Raw genomic sequence first — 23,817 nt, 5'->3', positions numbered from 1 at the left:
ATTAACAGAGCTGTCGCCATATGGAGTGAGATCAGCCGTCAAAACTCAACATAATTGGCTCAGCAAGAAAAAATACTTATGTAAGTGGGCTGAGAATGGGGAGGGAGAAAATGTTGAGGGCGGACACTTTGGTTTCCACATCCACCGATATTAAATGCCCATTAAAACATTTTCAAGTGATTCATTAGTTATGAGCATCGAAATGCATCATAAAACCCAAAGGAAGATGGGACACATCTAGCGTTCTGTGTAGCAGAAGAAGATTACAATTCCCCTTAGCCCAAAAAGTGGAACTAGTGTAACAGAACTGAAACATTAGCAAGTTGTGTGAAGAGATAAACCACATATTGTTGAAGGATAAGAAAGAACAATTTATCAAATTACTACAGGAAAAACTCACATTTGATGAAGCCATTGTCATGTCTGCACCTAATATTGAAATGGACTTGAAGTCTGAGCCAGGGGTTTACATTGCTGACGGCCTAATTATATGGATTGGCTGCAGTAGAGCGTAGCCTATCAGCTCTGGGGAGAAATTAATTCTGGTACAGGGGAAGAGAGAGCGGAGCAGCCTGCAGTCTGCTTCACTGCTGTGAATTGATGGCTGCAGAGGGCCTGGCTGCTGTTTGAGTGTGTGTGTGCGTCTGTGCACAAATCTGGTTCACTTAAAGCTGCACACAGCTTTACTGTAGGGTGTATTCTTTGTGATTTAGAAACTATGTCCAACTCTGACAGATATGTGTTGAACTACAACAACAGCCATAAGCAAGATGCAAATGGCATTCTGTTGATTCACTGCCGCGTTCCTGCGCGTTTCTGTGTGCTGTGTGACTTCTCGAGCTGAACAGTGTACATACATTAGCCCTGTTTATTTCGATACCAGCTGGTGGTCAAAGTAATGCATATCATCTGAGAGCATGCTGCGAATGTTGCCTCAAAGAGCCACTTTCAGGCATGAAGTACAGGCTGTAAGCTTGTTAATGTAGGATTTAGTTTCTACAGCAGCTAACTCGATTCATATGGGACTGTGGGACTGGATAAAATTAAACTAAGTGTGTTGGTTTTCCTTATTGCAGGCACCGAGCAACAAAATTATATGAAATTAAAAATTAATGTCTGCAAGTAATGCGTTTGTGATATACCTCACAGTGCAGAAATCTGATGTTATTCGTGTCTGTTTTTGCCACACTCTGATCTACCATTACACTGAGGAACAATGCTAGATAGTACATAATGCAGTTCAGTCAGTTGCTTGAACTGTTGGACCTTCAGAGTCTAAGTTTCTCTGTAAATTTGTCCCACTGGTTCTTGTACCACACACACTATATGCAGGAACCTTTATGCTAGCATTAATGCAAAGTTATCTTCAATTTTGTTATGACTGAGATGTAAAGACATTAATGGATGTTGGTTTTTGGTTTGCACTTAATGGCCAGACAACATGTACATAAGTTAAGTGTTATATATCATATACAGGTCATATACAGTATTTGCCTCAAAGCTTATCACATATTACACTATTACGCCTTAGCTTGCTTATATAGACCAAACTGTACTGTATGTGATAGGCCTCAGTCAACCATTATGGTACATAGTGCTGAAATTTACTGCCACTATTTTTGTTCAAAAAATCTTATTAATAATAACTCAGAAGATATTGTTACCATGAGTTAAGATGACATGTAAATGATTAAAATCTCAACCAAAATTATGAGATATCTGGGATAAGAACCCACACACCTAAAGTGTCAAAACACTGTGCACAGTAATCTAAAGGAGAAACTGAAATGTACTGAAAAGATTAGGACCTGGATATATCCTGTACTTGTGCAGCAAGCCAGACAAGACTTTCAAGATTTGGGAGAATGAATACAATGCAGCCTCGGTGCAGATGCAGAGAATTTAAAACTGTGAACTTAGAATAAATTCTGAATAGTTTATAAAGGCACTGAAAGCATCCTGCCTCAGCACACTGTTAATTGGCTGAGTCTGGGGCTGTTTTGATTGGAACCATTGTGCAGTCTGATTGCTGTCAACACAAATGAGCAAGTAATATGCTGTGTGTTGTTCTCGGTGAGGCGGACACGCTACAGTGTTCTAACACACTGCAGTTAGATTGTTTTTCAAAAGCATACTTACACCCAGTTTTTTCATATAAACACACCTCATTTATTTATTCTTTTACGGTTCAGTAATCCTACCAACGGTATGCAGAACCCCTTTACATGGTTTGACAAACCTTCCTTTGACTTACAGTTTTTATGTTGCATCCTTAGTACACTTCTGGGGCACAGGCAGCTAGTGATTGACAGTCTTTAGCATTGTATAAACACTGAAAGGACCGAACCTCCCAAGCAGAAAATTCTAACGCTTCTGTCAACCCAGTCAGTCTGACCAGTTTGTTATTTATGTGTTTTGCAATGAAAGGTGTCAGTGGCTTTGGTGAAAATCCTCTACTAGCTCGTCTGTCTTACTTGCGTTTAGCTGTGGATGGCTGTCATAGTTTGAAGGCAGTATATATGTCTTTTAGAGTGACATGGGAGAAAATGGACATATCATTTGATTTTGGTTTTTCAAGAAAGAAGCCTTTATACTGATATATGTGCAACAAATTCTGTGTAATACTACTGCTACTACTACTACTACTAATAATAATAATAATAATAATAATAATGACAATAATAAATACATAGGCTTGCTAGCTTAAGCACTGTGACACTTCGATAGGAGTCAAAGCCTACTAAAAGCTTGATTTGCTACAAGTGCTAAAAATGTCAATTTGGGAAAACTACCCAAAAAAAGACCACTGAAGCATGGGAATTACTGTAACTACCACCAGCAGTATTTGTTGTTTGTTTGAGACTGGGCAAGGCAGACAGTAGTGTTGCAATGTGGTGGCGTTTCATCCTCCTTTGTTACATGGCTGTGCTTTGAAAGGGATTTCTTTCTTTACTTTGCCACTGTTTTTACTCATAAATATTACTATTTTATTAGTAGTGTCAACCACAGTTTGTGTGCTTTTTATATTCTATCTGCTGCCAAAAAGCGTGGCCCAGTAAATAAAATATCAATGCAATATTTGAAACTGATTGCATGTAGTTGCTCCCAGCCAGTGCACACCCGTGTCCATTATCTTAACATGGCACAGTCGTACTTGACCTTTACATCTGCTAGAATGAAAATAGTAAACATGACAAGTAGAGTTTCTGGCAGAAGTTCCCAGTTTTTGCTTAAACACCCCACCTCCCCGCCCACCCTTCTGACAGGAATAAAGACTTCAGGCTGGTTGGGGTGTCACAGTGAAGCAGTCCTGTCAAGTCAAAGGCCACATTAACCATTATCTAAAATCAGCATCAGGCTTGGCGGCTTATTTATGGAAGCTGTTATTTCTAAAGGCCCTACTTTATGTTGCATTCGGGCTGGTAATGTCAGCTGCTGTTGTGGTGTAACTGGATTAAGGTGCACTGCACATTTTGTCATTTCTTAAGCTGAGCTGCTTTCCTGTTTGTCAGTAGCGACGAAGTGAGATTCAGCTAGAGCATTTCCCTCAATAATGCAATGTTGGCATCATTTATTTGCTGGGATAATATTAATGTTAACAAAGAAAAATGCTTAATACGGTTTTTAAGAGCATTTTGATGTTACAGTCAATTTTGACTTATGTAATTGTTTATCGAAAGTTCAGTATGCCATTTTCCATTTTGCTCTTTGCTGTCCTTTTTCTGCATTCCTATTTCTCAGCTTATAAAAGTACTTGCAATTACAATAATGTAGAGATACAGCCCACTTTGTTGAGCATTGAGCATTAAGAATTTCATTTTTCCACAATTAGTTGATAAAAAAAATGTAATGGTTCTTTTGTTACTGAAGCATAATTTAGATTAACTCATACATTATAGTAATATAAGGATTTATTTATTATTATGATTAATTTTATAGTATATATATATGTCTGCTATATTTTGCTAGTATGAATGTAGATGCTGGAATCCTGGAATGAAACAAATGTTGATTTGTACATTTCTGTTGCACTTTGCTAGGATAAACCATTTTCCTCTTACATGGTCACAGTTTAAGGTGACTGTGAGTGTCAGGAACAATTGTCACTGCAATCACTGCTATTTCCTGCACTGATTCATCCCTAGCCACTCTCTTGCAAAGCTCTGTTTGTTTGCTATTCAAAGCACTTTATCTTGTGCTTCAGCTAGGGAGTTTTCTGTTCTCAGCTTTGAGCAACTTGCCTTATATTCTGCTGCAAACGTGCCAAATTCAATGGAGAAAAAAAAGAAAGAAAAATGCAGGAAACCTAACAAGATTGCATACCCACGAAGCTTGGATTCTCTACCTTTTGTTTCCTCAAGAGAAAGCCTTTTGCTGTAATTTGATGACAGACATCCAGTCGTTAAAATATATTTGCCTGTGGCTTCCATTGAATGTGACACATCAAGCGGAGGAAACGTTGTGTGGAGGAATGAGAGGACTGTTTGTATGTTTCCCCAAATGGCTCTAACCAAAACTTCTTTGATGAATGTCTGTTAGGGAATGATATGCACCAAAGAGAACCACTTTCTGAAAGCAACCATCATTCACGTACAAATTTCTTTTGTTGGTCAGGTTTAATGTTTTGATACGTTGTTTGATGGGGACCATAGAGTGGAAGGGAGAAGAATATTTTGGGGAAGCGATTTTTTTTACAGGGATTTTTAACAGTTCCTATGTGACAGGTGAAAGCATCTCCATTGATCATTGGATGCTTTCATGCTGCATGTCTTTCATAAAAATGGAAAGAATAAATCCCCATGTTAGCCATGCTGAAACCATCCAATTAAGAGACATTTTTGACAACATGTGCGTCTCCAACAGCCATTCTTTATCTTCGAGAAAAAAGCCGCTAGACCTTCAGCTACCAAGCTATTTTTTAAAGCACACACACATATACATACACACCCTGTTTCTGTCTTTCTCTTCCACATACACATAAATACAAATAATTGTAGCAGGTGGTGAGGTGTTAAACAGGCCATGATTTGGCTTGAATTAGATGGCAGGCACTCCCTGAAGGCCGGGGGGGGCTAAACAGGATTTCACTGATCCACTGTCAGGGCCAGCACTGCCAGTCCCACTGCATACCCACCACATTCCCAGTGCCAGTCTGGCTTCTCTATTCAGTTAGAGATACCACACAGTATGCGTTTGGCAGCTTTTCTTCAAAGTAGTGCCTTTAGGTACATATCCACGAATAAAGTGGTGAGTATTACCTTACTATGTCTCACAATCTTGTAGCCAATCATCTCCTCCCACATATCTTTTTGCTATATCATTTTAAAACGGTCACATTATCAGTGTTTTGTCAATGTTTTCTCCTTTTTTGTCAAGTAGTACTGATAACAAGTTGCCTCCTGAGGGAGGCCAGGCCAGATCCTTTGCCTTGTTTCCGCCTGTGTCACCCTGATTGGATCAGAGCTGTGTCTTTCTGCTGTGAGTGAGCAGTCTGAAAGGCATGTAATCCTGTTCCCAATGCTCCATTGAGAGCAGCAGGCATTTGCGAGTGAGGGTGTTTCTGCTTTTTTTTCTACCTGTGTTTATTTTTGTTGAGCTTTGGGGCGATAATGCCAGGGAAAATTTCCTGACACTATTTTTCTTTGTGCGTGTGTGCGTGTGTGTGTGTGTGTGTGTGTGTGTGTGTGTGTGTGTGTGTGTGTGTGTGTGTGTGTGTGTGTGTGTGTGTGTGTGTGGTCCTGGGGTTCAAGAATTACTCATGTAGGTGGGGACCTGAATGTGTTTATGGCCACTTAATAGGAACATGTCTTCTTGTGGGGACAAAAAGCACACAACTTAAATAATTAAAGTCTAAGGTCAACACAATTTTAAAGGTTAGAATAAGGTTAGCTTGAGGTGAAGTTTAGGGTTAGGCAAGTAGCAATTAGGGTGGAGGTTATAGTAAGTCAGTGTGTTGGCCTCATCAGTGATGGATACACTGTGAGAGAGAGAGAGAGTGAGTGAGAGAGGGAGAAAGACACCTCAAAGATATGGATGGCTGTTTCAGGCAGAATGTGGTAACAGGGGAAAACGGCCTCAATTAAAGAAAAACGAGACTCATCTGGGCTTTTCTTTGTCCATGAGCCACACAGTTAGAGGGATTTATAATTAGGATTAACTGATGTCCCCTGGTGAGTTTTTCCAAGCTAGTTATCATTAATGTAATCCAATTAGTTCCAATTCATTGTATTGACAGATCTATTTCTGAAGGATTCTTTTGCAGGTGTGGACTTATATATGTCGCTAATTTCACATACCTAGCTCACCAAAAATAATAATAATCATGCACTTCTTTATGTTTATATCGAGGTTAGGATTCTTTGGGAAATATAACTCAATGTTAGGTTTTTCCATGAATACCCAATATTCCACTGTAATAAATAGGTATTTTTTGTTAACTATATGTTGCAAACCTTTGCCTATTTAATGACCACTTTATTGGACAAAAAACACATTTTTTTGATCAAGGTGCTGGGGCCAATCTTCCACATCAAACAACAAAGTATGTTCTTTTTAATCATCTCTAAAAGAAACTCATCAAAGTGTTTCCTGACTTATCTCTTTGGGTTCAAATACGTACTTGGCGAACCATATTCATTATTGGATGATTACTCTCATGGTCTGGCAAGTGCTGACAGTTGGTAGGAAACAGAAAACGGACAGCACTCACTATCAAGTCTAACGTTTTGCTGACAGATCCATTCACCTGACCGATTCGCTTTATTGACGTTAATGGCTTTGTCAGGTGAACTTACGTTTTCCCCCCCGAAACATCTGACGCTGTTATTTTTCCTGAGAGAGCAATCAAGGGACATGAGAACATGAAGGGCCTCTGTGGCTGTTTTTCCAAACTTACTTACAGCAGTAGTCAAAATGGAGCACATGCTTTCACAGTGCAAGTGACTCGATATGCATTCAATTGAAATGCCCCTTCCATCCACGCATTGATGAAAAGGGAATTGATCAGCTCAAAGGGAAGACTTTTGGACAGCATACTAGCTGCTCTGTATGAGATAGGAGTTGAGTTAGACTGCATCATTATAGCCATAGCTCTCGAGTTAATACTCAACTCTCACTGCACCGAACAGTTCCCCAAGGGCAGAATCAAAACTGCTAGCGGGCCTCATCATTTTTTCAGTTTTATATGAATGCTAGTTGATGTTGTGTTGATGTTGTGCGATGGCTAAATGTGGTAGTAAGAAAACAAGTTTGCAAATGCCTTAAAATGACCATCATTATCTGTAGACTGCTGTTTTACATTTTGCAACAAAATGACATACAGTCATTTTTGCTAATTGATTTGTAAGCCATATACAGGCCTGACACCTGTTCAACTGCCAAATACAAATCAGCAACTCAGTGTAGTTAAGCACATAGACATAGTCAAGACAAACTCCTGAGTTTTAAACAGAGCATCAGAATGGAGAAGGAAGGTAATTTAAGTGATGTTGGTGCCTAGACAGACTAGTCAGACTATTTCAGAAACTGCTGATCTACTGGGATTCCATGCAGTCATCTCTAGAGTTTACAGACAATGGTCCAAAACAGAGAAAATATCCAATGAGCAGCATTTCTCTGGTTAAAATCCCTTCAGAAGAGAATGGCCAGATTGCTTTAAACTGAGGCAAAAGTACCCCAAATAACCACTTGTTACAACTTAGGTATGCAGGAGAGCATTTCTGACCACACAACATGTATAATCTTGAACCAGATGGCCTACAACAGCAGAAGACCACCTGCAGTGCAACTCCTGCCAGCTCAGAACAGGAAAGTCAGACTACAGTTTGCATTGATGGAAAAGCTTGCCTGATGTGATGCGTCTCAAATTCTGCTGTGTTATTTGGATGGTAGCATGAGAATTTAGGAAACCACATGAAATAATGGATAAATCCTGTCTTGTGTCAAATGTTCAGGTTTGGCACTATAGGTGTGATGGTGTGGATTTGGCACACTTTGGGTCTATTAGCACCAACTGAGCATAATTTAAATGCCACACCCTAGCCGAGTATTATTGCTGGCAATGTCCACCCTTTATGACCACAGTGGACCATCGTATGATGGCTGCTTCCAGCAGGGTAATCCACAATGCCCCAGACCTCAAATTATTTCAAACTGGTTTCTTGAACATGGCTTTAAGTTTGCTGTACTCAAATGACCTCGACAGCCACCAGCTCTAAATCTAATAGAGCACCTTTGGGACGTGGTGGAACAGGAAAATTGCATCAAAATGTGCAACCAACAAGTTACTATCGTTATTATAATGCTTTATCTCGTATTTCGAGCTCAAACATTGGTGATATAAGCTCATACATGTAAGAATTTTTTTTCTGACTGTGCTTTTTGTTGTTGTTGTTGTTCATTTTATGTCCAGCTAGTTGAGGGATGCAAAAGTGTAACAGTCACTCAGGCATGAGTAAAGTGGGTTTGTGTGATTTTCAGATTTTGATGGTAGTTGTCACAGTGCTCTCCCACAATATAATGACAATATAACAAAATGTGGGTGTGGCATACGCAGTGGCCTATTGACCTGCAGACAGGCAGCTGTTTCCAAAAACTGTGGACAAACCTGACATCAAAATTACAGTGCGCTGCTGCGTCGCCAGTGCCACACCCCTTACTGCACCTCTCCTCCTACTGGATCTCGCAGCAAATGACTGAAATAACAGGGACAGGGGAAAGAAAGCTGAAAAATATTGCTTTTCAGTGTGTCTAAACAAACAAAGAAGCATGTGAATCAGATTTTATACAGCAACTCAAACAACCTTTCCAAGTCACAGTTTATGTGTCAAAGAAGTTCCTATGCTCATATTTCCACTCTTCAAATTGTATAGTGGGACTGTGTTTGTTTTTCATATCAACAGAATCACCAGTCGAGAGAGTGCAGGGGCTAATCACATCTTCCTTTGAGTAAGCCTAAGTCCCCAACCACATCTAAGTCAATTTTTACACAGGCTTCTCTAATCCTTCCCCCTTTTGATGTTTCCTGCTGTTTGTTAAAAATCAATAAAATAAACAGGAGGAAAAATGCTCTTCTCCTTCTTTATCTTAGCTATGTTGAGCAGACCAAAGCCACCAAAAGTAACTAGTAGCCATCCTACTGATCTCAAGAGTCACAAAAAGTGAAATGTGTATCAGTGGGCGCTAAGACCAGCCCCCCTGCTATGCTCATGTATGCCCTCAGCAGCTCCATATGCCAAGAGAGATGCCAAGGGAGTGGACAGACAAGCTCAGTGACTGCCAATCTGCAGATGCAGGAGCTGTCTGCTCATGCATATTAAACCCACACCACCTGCTCGTCGTACATCACACCCTGCGTTCTTAGTCCCAGGAATTTTAATCAACTGCACTGACAGGAAGCCACTCTCTGGTCTGTGTAGGTGAATCATTTAATTCCTCTTCTCTTACTCGTATTCCAGCGGCGATGAGGATGCATGTTGATGTTAGATATTTTTAACTTCACAGAGTTCCCTTGAGGAGCTTGATTGGCAAGGAAAGAGTGCAGTATGGTGATGAGGCCAAGGAGAATTTTTAAATGGTGTCTGGTTGTTTTTCTTATCATATTCTCATGCTTTGCATACAGCCCCTCCTTTCATGTTGCCCTCTCAGGTGTGAATAATTGCTTGCATCTTGTTGGATTAACCATAAAGAGAGAGGGAGGCAAAGAGAGGGGAAGAACACAGTATTTTGACTTATTTTCAAAGCCATATGCTTCTTGGCCACACAGAGAGAGCGCAGTGAATACTGATTGAAGAGAAATATATATGTATATGTATGTGTGTGTATGTGTATATATGTATATATATATATATATATATATATATATATATATATATATATATATATATATATATATATATATATATGTGTGTGTGTGTATATGTATATGTGTATTTTTGCAGAGCATTATCCTAAAAATGTGTAGTGATCATAATGCTGATAACATTTCTTCAGTTCATAAAAATCTGCATTTTCTTGCTTCAGTCATCACGTCAGTGAAGATGTTACAGTAAGCCGATGAAGACACAATTAGGTACTTGTCCGACTGCACCTCTTAGTCTGTGCCAGTTTCTGCTGGCACAGCATAATCCTCTAGAACCCCCAGGATTAAATTTTTATGGTATCTTTTTAAATATAGTCTTTAAAAAAAAAAGGCAGATGGAGATAGACATTGCCAAGACAGGACGTAGTGTGGTAACAGTTAGCTGCACATTAAGACACAAGCCAAATATTCTGCTTTTAATAAATGCTTTTCTTAGCATTGCTAATGAATTGTCGTGGAAAAACAAAAGGACTTCTCATGGAAATAAATTAAAAAACCTATTGATGGGCATGTAATGTGCAAAATTACACACATGGCGACTGCAGATATTAATTTAAATGTCTTAATTTGTAACTTTTGACTAACACTGGTAATTGCCAAATTAAACCTGTGCTATTCAGAGTTCAGCGTTGTTTTTTCTTAACTTTTAATTATGAATAGGCCACACCAGGTAATACCTAAGCTCATTTTTAAACATGAATATATATCTAATGTTCTTTCAAGACTGCGTTCGTGGCTTCTCGCACATTTGTTTGTTTTCCATTGCTTTCACAGCCTAATTCATGATGTTCTATGTGTAAAAAAAATGAATATTAATTACTTAATCCTTCCTCAAGCAATACCACAATTATGTATCTTGACTCCAGAAAGCTTTGATTTCTGGGTCACTTTTTGTGGTCCTTTCCTGGAATCCAAGTTTAATCTTAATGTTATTGCTGTGGCAAAAGCCCTAAGGAGTTCGCCCTCATTAAATATGTATTTGAAATATTCAGATCTGTTTCCCCAGCTGCTGTTTTTCCTCTGTAAATAATGGAAATAATGACACGTTAATGATTAGTACATCATCCACAACGCAAGGTAGAGGCACATATCCATTTCTCTGTGTGTTCATGGACCTACTGGACATACTGCTATTACAGTTCATCTCCATCTCTTTTCTGTCTCAAAATAAAGAAATATGGCTAAAAACATTAGAATAAAGTACCAGCTACAGTATAGCAAATTGCATGTTTGCTTCATTCCATGAGATCATAAGCAGTAAGATCATTTTGTCCCTCCTGGTGGTATATTATGTTAATTACACCCCAAATTACAATCAATGAATCAGGATAAATTATCTGTCTCCTTCCATATTACTGCATATGGGTTGTGAAGACAAATTAGCTCAGGAGGAATTGCATCTAATAATATTGTTATGTGTTTGAGTATTCTTATAAACATCATTACTAATTCCAGTCTTAAATGGGGAGTCGGTTACATCTGGCAGATTACGTTCAGAAACAATAAGAACTGCAGGTTTAAAGAAGTGAAATCATGTATTCACATCCTCTGGTTTGTATTGAGGCTTCATAACCACCACTGAGTGAGAGAACTGTGCAACTGAGGTGGCAAATTATCTTTTAAGCCAATTAAGGCCTTGGGCGACGTAGCCAGGGTTTCTGAAACTGATAAAAGCCTGTTAATTTCAGATAGATTCCGAGACACCCTTCTACTTTTCCTTGGATTTTGTCACACATACTTTTATGAGATTGCATACTTTACATGCCGGTCCTGGCTGCGCTAATGTTTGCACATCCTCGTCTGCTGGAGATGTTGCTTATGTCTGACAGTGCAGACATGTTCAACTCCAGCAGAGCTACAGTACACATCAGACAACAAGCTAGGGTCGAGCGCGGTATAGGCAATTTGGACTTTCGGGTTCGATCTCCTGGATGCAAAATACTTGCACTTTGCTGCGTGTGGTGTGGAGTGAATTTTTAACGTCGCTTTATGACTTGTTTGGAGCTGGTTTGGGAGAAAGATGGCTTTGAAACTGCAGGGGCTGAGTTGTTGTGTGTGTTTTGTGTGGTCATCCGCGGTTTAATCAAGCTTCCTGTGACACAGGGTCAGAAGATAATGTAGATTATTAAAGCTTTTCATTAGGGGCTGAATTGCTCCCTTGAGGTTTAATGCATGTGTGATGTTTTCTGGAGTCTACTTTATTAACCTGCTGCTTTGGGCCTGGCACACTTTCAAAAGCCTTTTTAGTTCTTCAAGAAGTGATGCTACTACATGTAGATAATGACTAGACTAAAAAATGTCTCAGTGGCCAGAAAATAAAGGAATATTTGATGTATGTAAGTGGATTTTTCTATTACATTATGAACCAAATACTGCACACTGTTTATAGTGGTTCACAGCTTTGGGACTTTAAGGTCAGTTCACATTGGACTAGAATGAAGGGCGGCCTGAGTACCTGTGACAAATGGTCCACCAAGTGCCTGTCACTGGGCTGTCATGGTAACCAAGGCCCTGTGCTCTTCAACCCTGCTTACACATAGTGACTGCCACCTTTAACCAACTGTCCCGGGGGTCAACGACTGTTTGTTTTCTGTCATGTTGGGAACAGAAGGTCTCCTAAGGCTTGTAATCTTATGATCATGCATGACATAGTTCAGTATGTATGTGCATTTGCCTGTGTACGAGTGTGACCTCTGCTGTCTCTCTGACCTGTAGCTGAGTATGTGTTCATCAGGGCTTTTTTATGACAAAAATAAATGGCTAAAGTTTGTACTTTTCATCATCCTGCTGTATTCACTGTCCATGCATATATTAGGCTTATGTAACAAACAGTATATAGCATATTTTGTATCATATGTTGCAGATGGAATAAATTACTTTGGGGAGAGTTAATAAATCCAAGAAGAAAAAAACAACTCTGTGTCTCACAGTGCTTGAAAACAAAACTGACTTACTCTGTTTTGCATAATGGGTCTCATTTCACAAGGGCGACTGTCAGTGTCCACAGCCTCCTCCACAGTAAGCAAGCAAGGCCCAGGGCAGCCTTGCTCATCTCGGACACTGGCACGGGCCATCACAAGAGCGAATGATGGCTCAGGTCCAGCAGCTTTATCCGCAGATTCTCTTTCTCAAGCTTCTGGTAGCAGGCAAAAACCCTACACTACTTATTAATCAATAACAACTGACAGGAATGTTTAATTTCTCTACCAAAGCTATGTTTATTCAAATCAATATTTTTCACCTGCTTATTCAAGCTCAGACGTGCATACAGCACATCATCATTGGAATCTAAATAAAACAAAACAATTGAAAATCATTTTTGATTAACTGCCTTGATCCACCCACCACAAAAAACTCTCACAAAGAAGGAAATCTCCCTTCATATTGCCCTCCATATTACATACATTTGCAAAAGCTTTGAAGCGTTGTTTAATGTAGTTGGTTTATCTATTTTTCATACTTATTGTGTTACTTGAATCTTGAGATAAGCATAAGCTACTGGGCTTTTAATGTATCCCATGAGGAAAAGCAGTGCAATCAGTATTTATTCTCCCTTGAATTAATCCAGAAATTATTATTATATATATATATATTTTTGCTTCAAAGTTTAAAGTGCTGCTTCCGAGGGAAAAAATCCAAGCACCAAACCATTATGATAGATGGCATTGTCAGAGCCATTGTGCTGTCCATACACACTGCACTCTACTGTATACAGTCTTGAATATGGTTCTGTCCAAAAGGCAGCAGTGCATGATGGGTAGGCAATCAGCAGGCCCCCTTAAGACTTTCCCTTTACGTTGTAAGGCCCTCTTTGATGTGTGCTGCAGTAAACACAGCTGGTTCTCTCCCAACCACAGTCTCCTGAGGGATGAGACTCAGCACAAGAACACTAATGAGCGCATTAGAAGGAAGCCATAGAAGGAAAATGCTACAGTTGTAAATAGAATTGTCTCTTGTGTTGTATATAACAAAGATGCTGTCTATACTATGAGACGTGCTGGTGTTTATGCATTCCACTGCACTGTGTGTAAAGTCTTGCAAATGTCTACAGAGTATATACTAAATATGGAGACCAGAACAGTGCAATTCCTTTTTTAAAGTTGATGATGCCACAATGTGAATTTGAAGCTAAGCTGCAAAAATCGAAATATATAACCACAGCTTTCAGCTGCACTATAATTAACAGTTGAGGGGATTCAAGCATTGGAACTAAAAAATGAACATGGCACTGTGAAACTGAAGTGACATATGCCACCGACAGTTATTCCATTTAAGATAATTATAGGGCATTGAAAAGTGATGCAGAACAATTCTACCTGCCTGAAAAAAACGGTGTTAGAGCTCATTCTTCACGGGCAGGTCAAATTTTCATATGTCAAGGTGAGTGCACTGGTTAAGAATGATGCTTATGTTATGGAACATTATTTTATGCTTACTATGAAAGAGTAAAGGCAAACATTGTAGATGTTAGTTAACCCCAGAAAGCTTTTTTATAGTCATGAGAAGTTAAGCACGCAATCTAATTCAATAGCTACTAGAATCACCTTTTTCTGCATTTTTTGTTTTCTGCATGACTTTATCAGCTTGTATATCCTTGTAGAGGAGTTTTGAACCATTCTTCAACAATATTCCTTCAGGTTCCACCGCAGCATCTATTCGAGGTCTGGACTGGACTGGGTCATTGCAACACCTAGATTTTTTTTTGGCCATTCTGCTGCATCATTGACCTGCTGCATGACCTAATTTGCTTTAGCTCTTGGACAGATGCCCTCATGCTTCACTGTAGCATACTTTGGTATAAAGAGTCCATGGTCAACTCTATGACTAGAAGATGTCCAGGTCTTGTGCCTGCAAAATCAGCCCCAGTCATCATCTCTACACTTCTGTGCTTGACAGTTAGTCTGAGGTGTTTGTGCTGATATGCTGTGATGGGTTTGTGATGGCCAGACATCTCCACTTTGATTCTTGTCTTTCCAAATGATATTATTCCAGAAGTCTCGTGGTTTGTTTTGATAAAACGTTGGACACCTTAGCTATGCTGCCATAATCTTTTTAGAAAGAAGAGGCTTTCTCCTGACAAGCCATACTTCTTCAGTACGTTTCTAATTATACTGTAATGAACCATTTAATATGCTAACTGAGGCAGTTTTTGCAGTTGCTCTGACTTTTAGGGTAAAATTGCTGGGAAGACTGTTGCATTGTGTTGACACGTACCTGAATGCTCCAGACCAGCAAACTGCCAAAATCTTTGCTTTTATAGAGGTAGTCACACTCGCTGATGATCCAAAAAATGAAGTGCATTAGATTGGCAGTGCCTGGCTGCTACTTACCCTCTTAATTGCTATGGAAGCAGTAAGGGTGTACTTAGCTTTGCACAGGACTGCAGAAACCCCTGAGACCCCCCTTTTCACGCCAATGTGGATGCTACAACGTGTAGCATATAATCTGAAGGCTGACTTTGCCCGAGTTTATAACACCAACTTTCCGTTTTACTACATCTAAAGTCATGATGTGTCTGAATTGCACAGTTTAAATGTTAGCTCCAGAGACTTTGCTTTTGTTATGGAAGTGGAGTTGCTTTACATTTATTTTAGACCAGCATATCTTTACATTCCCGGCATGTTTTCTAATGTGAAGAACGATTATGTGCAAATTCTTGAACTTACTGAAGTTATACACTTCAACTTAATTGTATTGAGGGAGAGAAAAAGCACTAGCCTTGGTATTCTTCCCAGATAACTCTGATCTTTCAAGCATCATTTGAATCTGTGATCCCCAGCCAGTAGATTCCTTGAAAGTTACCAAGGGATTGAGCAATCTGGATTGCCTTTGTGCAACGGGGAGAGTGAGAGACGTGAAAATGATTTCAAAGAGTCCAGGATGAATCATGCTCCCACTGCAGCTGCCATTTATTAGCACATTTTCCACCATGGTTTTTACAGCTACCTAGCATACATAGGTTCATAGAGTTTGCTAGAGGCTTGCTTTGCAGGGGGGTTATTTTGTAAAATGCTTCATTAAAAGTGTTGATAAATGAACATCATACTAACTTGTGTGGTTGTCATAATTAGTCATGACATTAAATCTTAATAAAAACTAAAAGCGAGGGACACCTCATTTATCAGCTGTTACCTCTATAATGAAGATGAAGATTAATTTGAAAAAAGTGTGATACGCTCCCACTACTGGTTTGATATGAAAAATGTCCTTAACTCATTAAAGTACTTGTACCAGCCAACGAATTTACACAGACTTTTTCAGGGTTAATTCTTTGAATGTCAAGGAATGGCAATGCAGTAAACATAATATCCAAAAACTCAAACACAGATTATCACTTTCTTGTTTTGATAACAAGAAACCCTCTAATCCCTTTATTAACTTGCTCTTGTTTCCAGCTTGACATGTGCTCATTCAAAAGTCCCTGAGTTGTGCTTGCTATGCTGCAGATTTTTTTTAAACCAATTCTTGCCTGTCAAGGATGATGAAATGGAAACCCATAAGAAATTGACAGCGTGTACCGCTCAAGGACGAACATATCTGAAGATGACTTGTTTCCTGATTTGGACAAGGGGGCTAAGAGAGTAGATGTAATCCTTAAAGACTTTAACAAAAAAAACCTATGTGTTTGTTTGTTTGTTTTTTGTTAGGTAGTTGTAGATTGACGGGTGAGACATTTTTCATTGTATTTTAAAGAAACGGACAACGTGTTGAAATGCTTGCATTCACTGCCACATCTTATAGGTTTGGATGAATCACTGCAGCCCACACAAAATTTTGAAAATCAGCTATTATGGAAATCTTTTTGCCATAATATGTTTAATTTTAGGAGCTTATGTCAGCCTCTCCCCTTCTGGGTGTGAAACTGACACATTGTCTGTCTGAAAAATTGAAATAGTATACAGAAGGTGCTTTTGGACTGTGCTGTTGAGAGCTTTTTCTCTTGGAGAATAAATAATATATATATATGTGTATGTGTCAATTCCTACTTTTCAGCTCCATTACCAACATGGGATTTAAGAATTCAATTCAATTCAATTCAAATTTATTTATATAGCGCCAAATCACAACAGTAGCCACCTCAAGGTGCTGGTAGACCCTACAATAATACATACAGAGAAAACCCAACGATCAAATGAGCCCCTATGAGCCGCACTTTGGCGACAGAAAGAGATTAATAACAATCTGATTCAATGCAGAGAGGTCTACTAACACCAAGTGAGTGAAAAAGGTGACTAAAAAGGAAAAACATCATGGGAATCCCCCTGCAGCCTATGCCCATGGCAGCATAAAGGGAGGATTCAGGGTCACCTGGTCCAGCCCTAACTATATGCTTTAGCAAAAAGGAAAGTTTTAAGACTAATCTTAAAAGTAGAGATAGTGTCTGTCTCCCGAATCCAAACTGGAAGCTGGAAGCAGTGCTATGCTTGAGCCACTTCTCATGCAGGAAATGATAAACTAATGATATATCAGGAAAAGCTTGCTGTAGAGACTGCTTCGCATAAAATACAATGGCAACTTTGAAGAATAAAGTTTTTGATTTTTTTCCAGCACAGATCGGATTCCTTGTGTTGCAGGTACTTGGAGGTGTTTGGTATCTGGATGACCTTGGCTTTCTATTGTAAATATATCAACGGTTAGCCTTACAGCACAAAATCAATTTCCTCTTTAGCTGGAACCCTCTGCCTCACATGCTTAGAGCTGAACCACTGACCTGGCATAGTGGGTGTTGTCTTTGAATATCAATTGTGGTACTTCTCACGTGTAGTCACTGTCTGCTGCTTTCTGAATAAAATATCCAGGAGGCTTTAAAAGCCGTGACAATTATTGTGAGGGATGTGCATACCACAGGGGGACGTTGTGTTCTATTTTCTATTAATAAAGTTACATCTTTGAATAGATAACCTTTTAATGATTCACTCTGGGAGTTTGTGGAATTAATAATACACCATATAATCCCTGTGTCTTTTAAAGCCTAGAGAGTGAAAGAGTCAACTTTGGTTTGAGGCCTACTTTTGTAGAGTAAAAAAATGTTTTACTTTTCTACTGTGTTTGTGTCTACCTTATAAGATACCAGTGGTATTTTTTACTACTAAAGAGTTTACATTTAAACCGCCACAATAAGTAGTTTAAATAATGTCTTCCAAAGTTTTTACTCTGACATAGAAGAGTCTCGGGTAGCCTCAGGAGCAACACATATCTCCTTGTGTTCTCTCTGATCTCTCATCAGCTCTTGGGCCTTACATCAAGAGCCCCAGATTTATCAATCAATAGCCATAAACAAAACATCGATTGAACTGGACACTGGGGCACAACAAACAGATTATCAAGTTTTTAGCCCTCCGTGTGCGCATGGTGACTAGAGGCACAGCTGTAAAAATGCCACTTGCCAGCCAAAGCGTGCTGCACAGCGTACAGAGGATCAGGCATGAAAGATGTGGGAGCTTCATACAAAAGGAATTACAATTACCAGAACATGGTGTTAAAAAGGTGTGTCTGTGCACCACATAAATGGATGAAAGCAGAATCAGATGAGTAATCCAGTTGTATTGGCAAGGTATTGGGGTATAATACTAGTCAATCCAATTGCCAGTGCTCTGTGTCATTGTGCACACACATGTGTGCTTGGGTAATTCTGATAGTGTTTGGACAAATTTTGCACGTGGTTGCACGTAATAGTTGTGGTGCTGACATGTCTGACAGCTGTGCATATTTCACAGGGTGGAGAACCCTGCATTGCGGTGCTCGTACACAGCAGCCATGCTCTTTATGTGAGAGCAGCTCAGGGTCAGACTAGAAGAAGAAAATCAAAGTTGCATCACCAAGCCCATCACTCTGTGTTGTGTCTCTGGGTAGCGCAGCGCTAACGTATTCACATCTCTCTGCCTTACCTCGTTAATATATTCCCGAGTTTTTCAGCTATGTTTACTAAAGCAGCAGAACGGGAATTTCACTTAGAAGTTGTGGTTAAACGGCTTCATTTGCAACAAAAAAGCAGGCATAATACATGGTATTTAATAATGATGCGAGCACATACACCAAAAACAGTGCAAGTGTTAATTCAGTCATCATTACTTTCCTCTCTTTGTCTCTTCAAGCTGAAAACACCAATTTTAATCAGTCCTTAATAAAACACAATCATTCCCTGGGCTATCTTGCTTTTAGCCCACTGAGATTCGCAAGGGAGCGAGGAATGAAATCTTCTCTTCCAATCTAACAAGAGTGGTTGTTTCATTACAAATAAGTAAATTGCTGCTGAATGACATTTGCCGCTTCACATGAAAGAAGTTTAGAAAAATGTTCCTGTTGATTTAAGTTGCTAAAGAATGAGAGGATTTTTTTAAAAATATATAAAACTGTTCAATTTGAACTAAATTGGTTTCCTCTTGTCTTTCTTCAGCGCTCGCCCCAACACATCCCAGCCTTCGTTCGGAGGTCTTCAAGCCATGTGTGGAAGACAAGGACCTAGCCTTTTGTCTGAATGAGGGAGAGTGTTCGATCATTGAAACCGTGGCTGGGGTTCACAGACACTGCAGGTGAGTTTGAAGGCTGCACCGTGTTTCTGTCTCGGCACTGAAACGCTCTTTGTCCCCCCCCAATCCATCAACAATTCATTCACTAGTCTCAACTCGTTTTCACTCAGTCCAGCTAAATTAGTTCTGGAAGTGATGAAACCCATGAAACGGGAAGATCAATGTGCAAATGCACAATAAATTAAGATCTGTTATCACCTGAACCACTAGAAGAGGGATCGGATATACTTTAGCTGAACAGATGCTAATTCTCTGAAAAAAAGTTGCAGATTCAACCACGGAGCAGTGAACGTGACGAAACCTCTGTCTTCACTTTGCTCTGACAAAAGTAGTAATGATGATAGCAATCTTATAAAATGCCTTTCTCCTTCCGTATTAAGCTTGGAAAAAAATTTTTTGTCTGACATGGCCCCTCAGTCTGCACCACATTTTAATGGTAAGTGTTAAGAAGCAGCTCTTGTTATATCCTTCTTTGATCTCACTTGAAAGAAATTGATTTTTTCCTTGATTTTTCTTTTTTGCCTTTCGTTTGTGACATGATCATCTTTGCTGTATTCCTTTTGTTTTACTCTGCCTGACACTCACTCTGTGACTGCACAAGAGAATAAATAAAGGTAGCAAGCAAGTACACCCTTGACACATCATGTAACCAGACAGGAATAAGTAAACTGGTGTCAATTAACTCAATTAAACTTATTGAGGAAATCAATGCAGCCCCAGGGTATTTTTAATGCCTTTGACATTAAAAATTATTCACCTGCATCAGAAAGCATCTACTGTGTGTCTCTCTCATGCAGTTTAATTAATTTGCTTCACATTTGTAATAGATAAAAAGTATCACTTGTTTATACAGTACTGTGCAGAAGTCTTGAGCCACCTCTTTGTTTCTATTTCCACAGGTGAAGCAGGTTATTGATCTATCTGCACACACACACACACACACACACACACAAAACAGAGTTTCTACAGTTCTAACAAACTTGAATGACCACCTTTCTTCTCCAACAAAGCTCTCTTCGGCAAGCTTTCTTGTAATTTCTTTAAGTAGGCTTCAGGAACTATTCTTCTTGAAGGACATTCCACTCCTCTTGTAAGAAGAAGCCGTCGGCAGTGAAAGCTTTCCATTGCATAGTGGATCAAAATCTGGCGGTGCTTTTCTGCATTCATAACTCCAATTTGAAAAAATGCTCAAAACTATTGACTAAAATGCAACTCCAGATGGCTGCACCGCCCTCACTCCTGACATCCTCCATACTTGTTGGACACAGTTTGGATTTAGCAGTCTGTAAGACCTGCTGTGTCTGATTTTTCAGTCCAGTTCTTTTGTAATGTGCCATACCTGTGACTTTCTTTTAGGGCTGCCATTTCTTTTGTCCCGAAGTTCCCTAAATCTTTTAAAGGACTCACTCCAAATAGTGTTGAGATATGCCACGTTTTTAGCTAACAGCTGTCTGGGAGTCACCTTATTGAAGCAAAAAAAATTATGCCTGCCAAAGTGTGTTATCTTTGCCATTTTGAAATTGGGACAAATTATGTGTTTTTGTGGCAGGCTCCTAGTAACAAAGTGCCAAAAGTTGCAATTTAAAATGGCTTCTTTGTTGTCTGTTATATATAAAACGCTGGTTCATCCTTGGAGTTAGGTACCTTTTCTCTGCCTGAATGATTAACAGTTTAGTTTAAGTGATTTAACAAATGAACAAAAAAAACCTGAAAATGGTCAAAGAACAAACTCTGAAAGATCTTTAGAAAGCCTGGAGAATTATTGCTCTAGTCCACTTTAAACTATTACAAGAAAGTCTGGCTCCCTGGAAGCTAAATTTAAAGAATTGACTGGTGTTCTCAAAACAGAACATACAATGTTTTACGAGGGGAAAAAAACATAAACTGGCTATAAAAAGTCAATGTGGGTGGTTAATCAAGTCTGATTTAAATATCAGTTCTGGCTTTAAATGACCCATTACTGGATATTGGTTACTGAGCATAATTCATTTTTTTGCAACGATGCCGTCCTTTGTTCTGTGATTTAAATATCTGCAAAGTCCAAACTTACTTGTTCAGTTCAGCTGTGCCAAAGGAGAGCCTCTGGCAATCAATATCTACCTAGAGGGAAAAAAGTTGTGACAAGGCTTCCATAGGACCCAGAGAAATCTTGTTAAGGCACAGGTGAACCTGCAGAAGCCCTCCATCACTCTCCCCACAGCTTCTGTGTGGATATCCTGTCACATTCTGCTTCTCGCTGCGCCTCAACACCCATCTGACCTGCAAATCTGGTGAAGGCTGTCTTGAGCTGGAACAGGCAGCTGTCGATCCCCGTTTCATAGTCAGAACCGCCTTCAGTGAGGGCCTAACATTTATTTGGATTTTTGGAATGTACATGTCACGAAATTTCACTGAGTACTGAGGTAGAGAGTCAAGGTGCTGCTTTAGTTAAAAGGTTTTCCGTAAATGAGAAAAAAAAGTGATTCTTGATAACATTTTGTTAAGACGTTAAACAGCTACAGAATTTGACGAATTTGCAAATTTCTGTATCAGGTTTTAGCCAAATATTCAATATTCAATGTATTGTAAAATATAACATATGAAATATGAAATAAAACAAGCATAATGTTCATAGGAAATGACTAGAAAGTGTTTAAATGTAAAATTATTCTTATTTCAGAATATACTGGCAGTTTAGTTGATAGTGTAATTATAAGTTGTGTTAACTTTAAAAAAAAGTATACAGCTGATGCTGGGAATTATTAAATGATGCAAGCTCAATGCAGTGTGTGTTTCATGTCATATTATTGTGGCAGCTACAATAATTTCGAGCATGTCACCTGTGTGACAGCATCAAGACACCCTGAAGACTTGTTGCAACTACACTCTGGGCTATAATTAGCGACAGCTGAATGATGAATATAGGACTCAGGAATGACTGGAGGGCCTGACCTAGAGACACAGCGGAGTGCCTGTTGTGTGAAAGAATGATTACAGGTTTGTGAGTACTTTTATTGAAAGGTTGTTGTTTTTTTCCAGAGAGAAGTCCAAGCAGTAAGTTAGAAAAAAATATGATCATTTCACTCAAAAAATAAATAAATAAATAAATAAATAAATAAATAAATAAATAAATCACTGCCAAGTGGATTGTGTTTTAATGATATTGCTACTGGGAGGGGCGTCCAAGTGGGCTTCTGATCTAAGACAGAAATTACATCAAAGCTTGCAGGAAGTCATGTGGAATAAATGAAAACTCCCATTCTTCGTTAAAGCTGCATAAGGTGATTTCTGAGCTCTTGGGGGGGTCACAACAAGTTCAAAGCAGCGCGGCGACATAAAGACAAAATTTGCAAGTTGAAGTTGAAATCAGATGTTTTAAAATGCATTTTAAGAAACGTGAATATAATTTTTAACTTATAATGATACAGAAAGTTACATGAAATACAGCAAATGTGTGTTTAAATATTCACAGCAGGAACATCCCATTGTTTGTGACAACAAATGTTAATCCAAAATTTACAAATACTTTCTTTCCTGTTTAATGCACAGATTCCTCAACCGTGTGGCTGCATTTATGGCTTGTTAAGTTATTTGTTTACGTTTGATCTTCTACTCAGTCATTTCATGCTGAAGTTGTAGTGTACAATAAGCTTGTGTGAGCTTGTTTGCTGAAAATGGTGGCCCGCAGTTTTATTTTTTGAGGATTAAACCATAACAACCAGCTGAAAGCTAAAAAAAACCCCACAAACAAACAAAGACACATAAAGACGCTGCTATTCCATCATCTTCGTCTTATAGTCTATACATAGTTATCTTCTTGCCTTCTTCCTGTCACAGATATTGTTCACGAAAGTAAATTCGCACATGATCGATCAGCCCTTCAAGGAAAGTCATATCAGTGTCCTGATCTGAGAACTGTGACCTCTCCCACTAAAATACAGAAAAAGGAAAGGTTTAAAGATCGCTGCCTTGTTTGATGTCATGCTTTCTTCCAGACCTCCAGGGCCTCAGAGCCGGTTGGATATTTTCCAACATGTGACAGCTAAAGATGTCAGAATCGTCTCTAAACATTTGAATTATTGTAGGGAAACACCGTTTTGAACTTAGGAATCAATTTAATTTGTTGTGAAACATTTCCTCTGCTCTCCTCCTCCTAGCCCCTTCTCCCACCACTCTGCCGGATGTTCATGTTTGCCAATGCTAATAAGGCTCCCAAAATAAACATGCAAATGCGAGTTTAAGACCTACTTTCACATCAGTGCCGTGCCTTTTGTACAATAAATGTACAAGAATTCAAAAGTCTTTTGAGGCTCAACACATGACAGCCTAGTCACATTCAGGATTATCACAAAAGAGATAACAAAAAAACCCTTACAAAAGGTTTTCTTCTTTTATTTGTAGAAGATGGCAAAAGAATTTCTCACAGATCAAACCAGAACATGTTTGGCA

At 39.1% G+C, this 23,817-nt stretch overlaps 1 protein-coding gene across 2 annotated transcripts in view; it reads left to right on the top strand.

Annotated features, from left to right (window-relative positions):
- The window catches only part of nrg3b (neuregulin 3b), a 283,520-nt gene that overhangs the window by 141,270 nt on the left and 118,433 nt on the right, over window positions 1–23,817 (top strand). For both annotated transcript variants that reach the window (XM_080873085.1, XM_080873084.1), the window contains one exon: window positions 19,257–19,392. In XM_080873085.1, coding sequence (XP_080729211.1) covers window positions 19,257–19,392 — 136 coding nt within the window. The remainder of the gene's footprint in view (window positions 1–19,256; window positions 19,393–23,817) is intronic.

This window comes from Rhamphochromis sp. 'chilingali' (assembly GCF_963969265.1).
Source record: "Rhamphochromis sp. 'chilingali' genome assembly, chromosome: 22".
Taxonomy (NCBI): domain Eukaryota; kingdom Metazoa; phylum Chordata; class Actinopteri; order Cichliformes; family Cichlidae; genus Rhamphochromis; species Rhamphochromis sp. 'chilingali'.
Note: the sequence above shows the minus strand (reverse complement) of the source record. Positions and strands in the feature narration are given on the sequence as shown.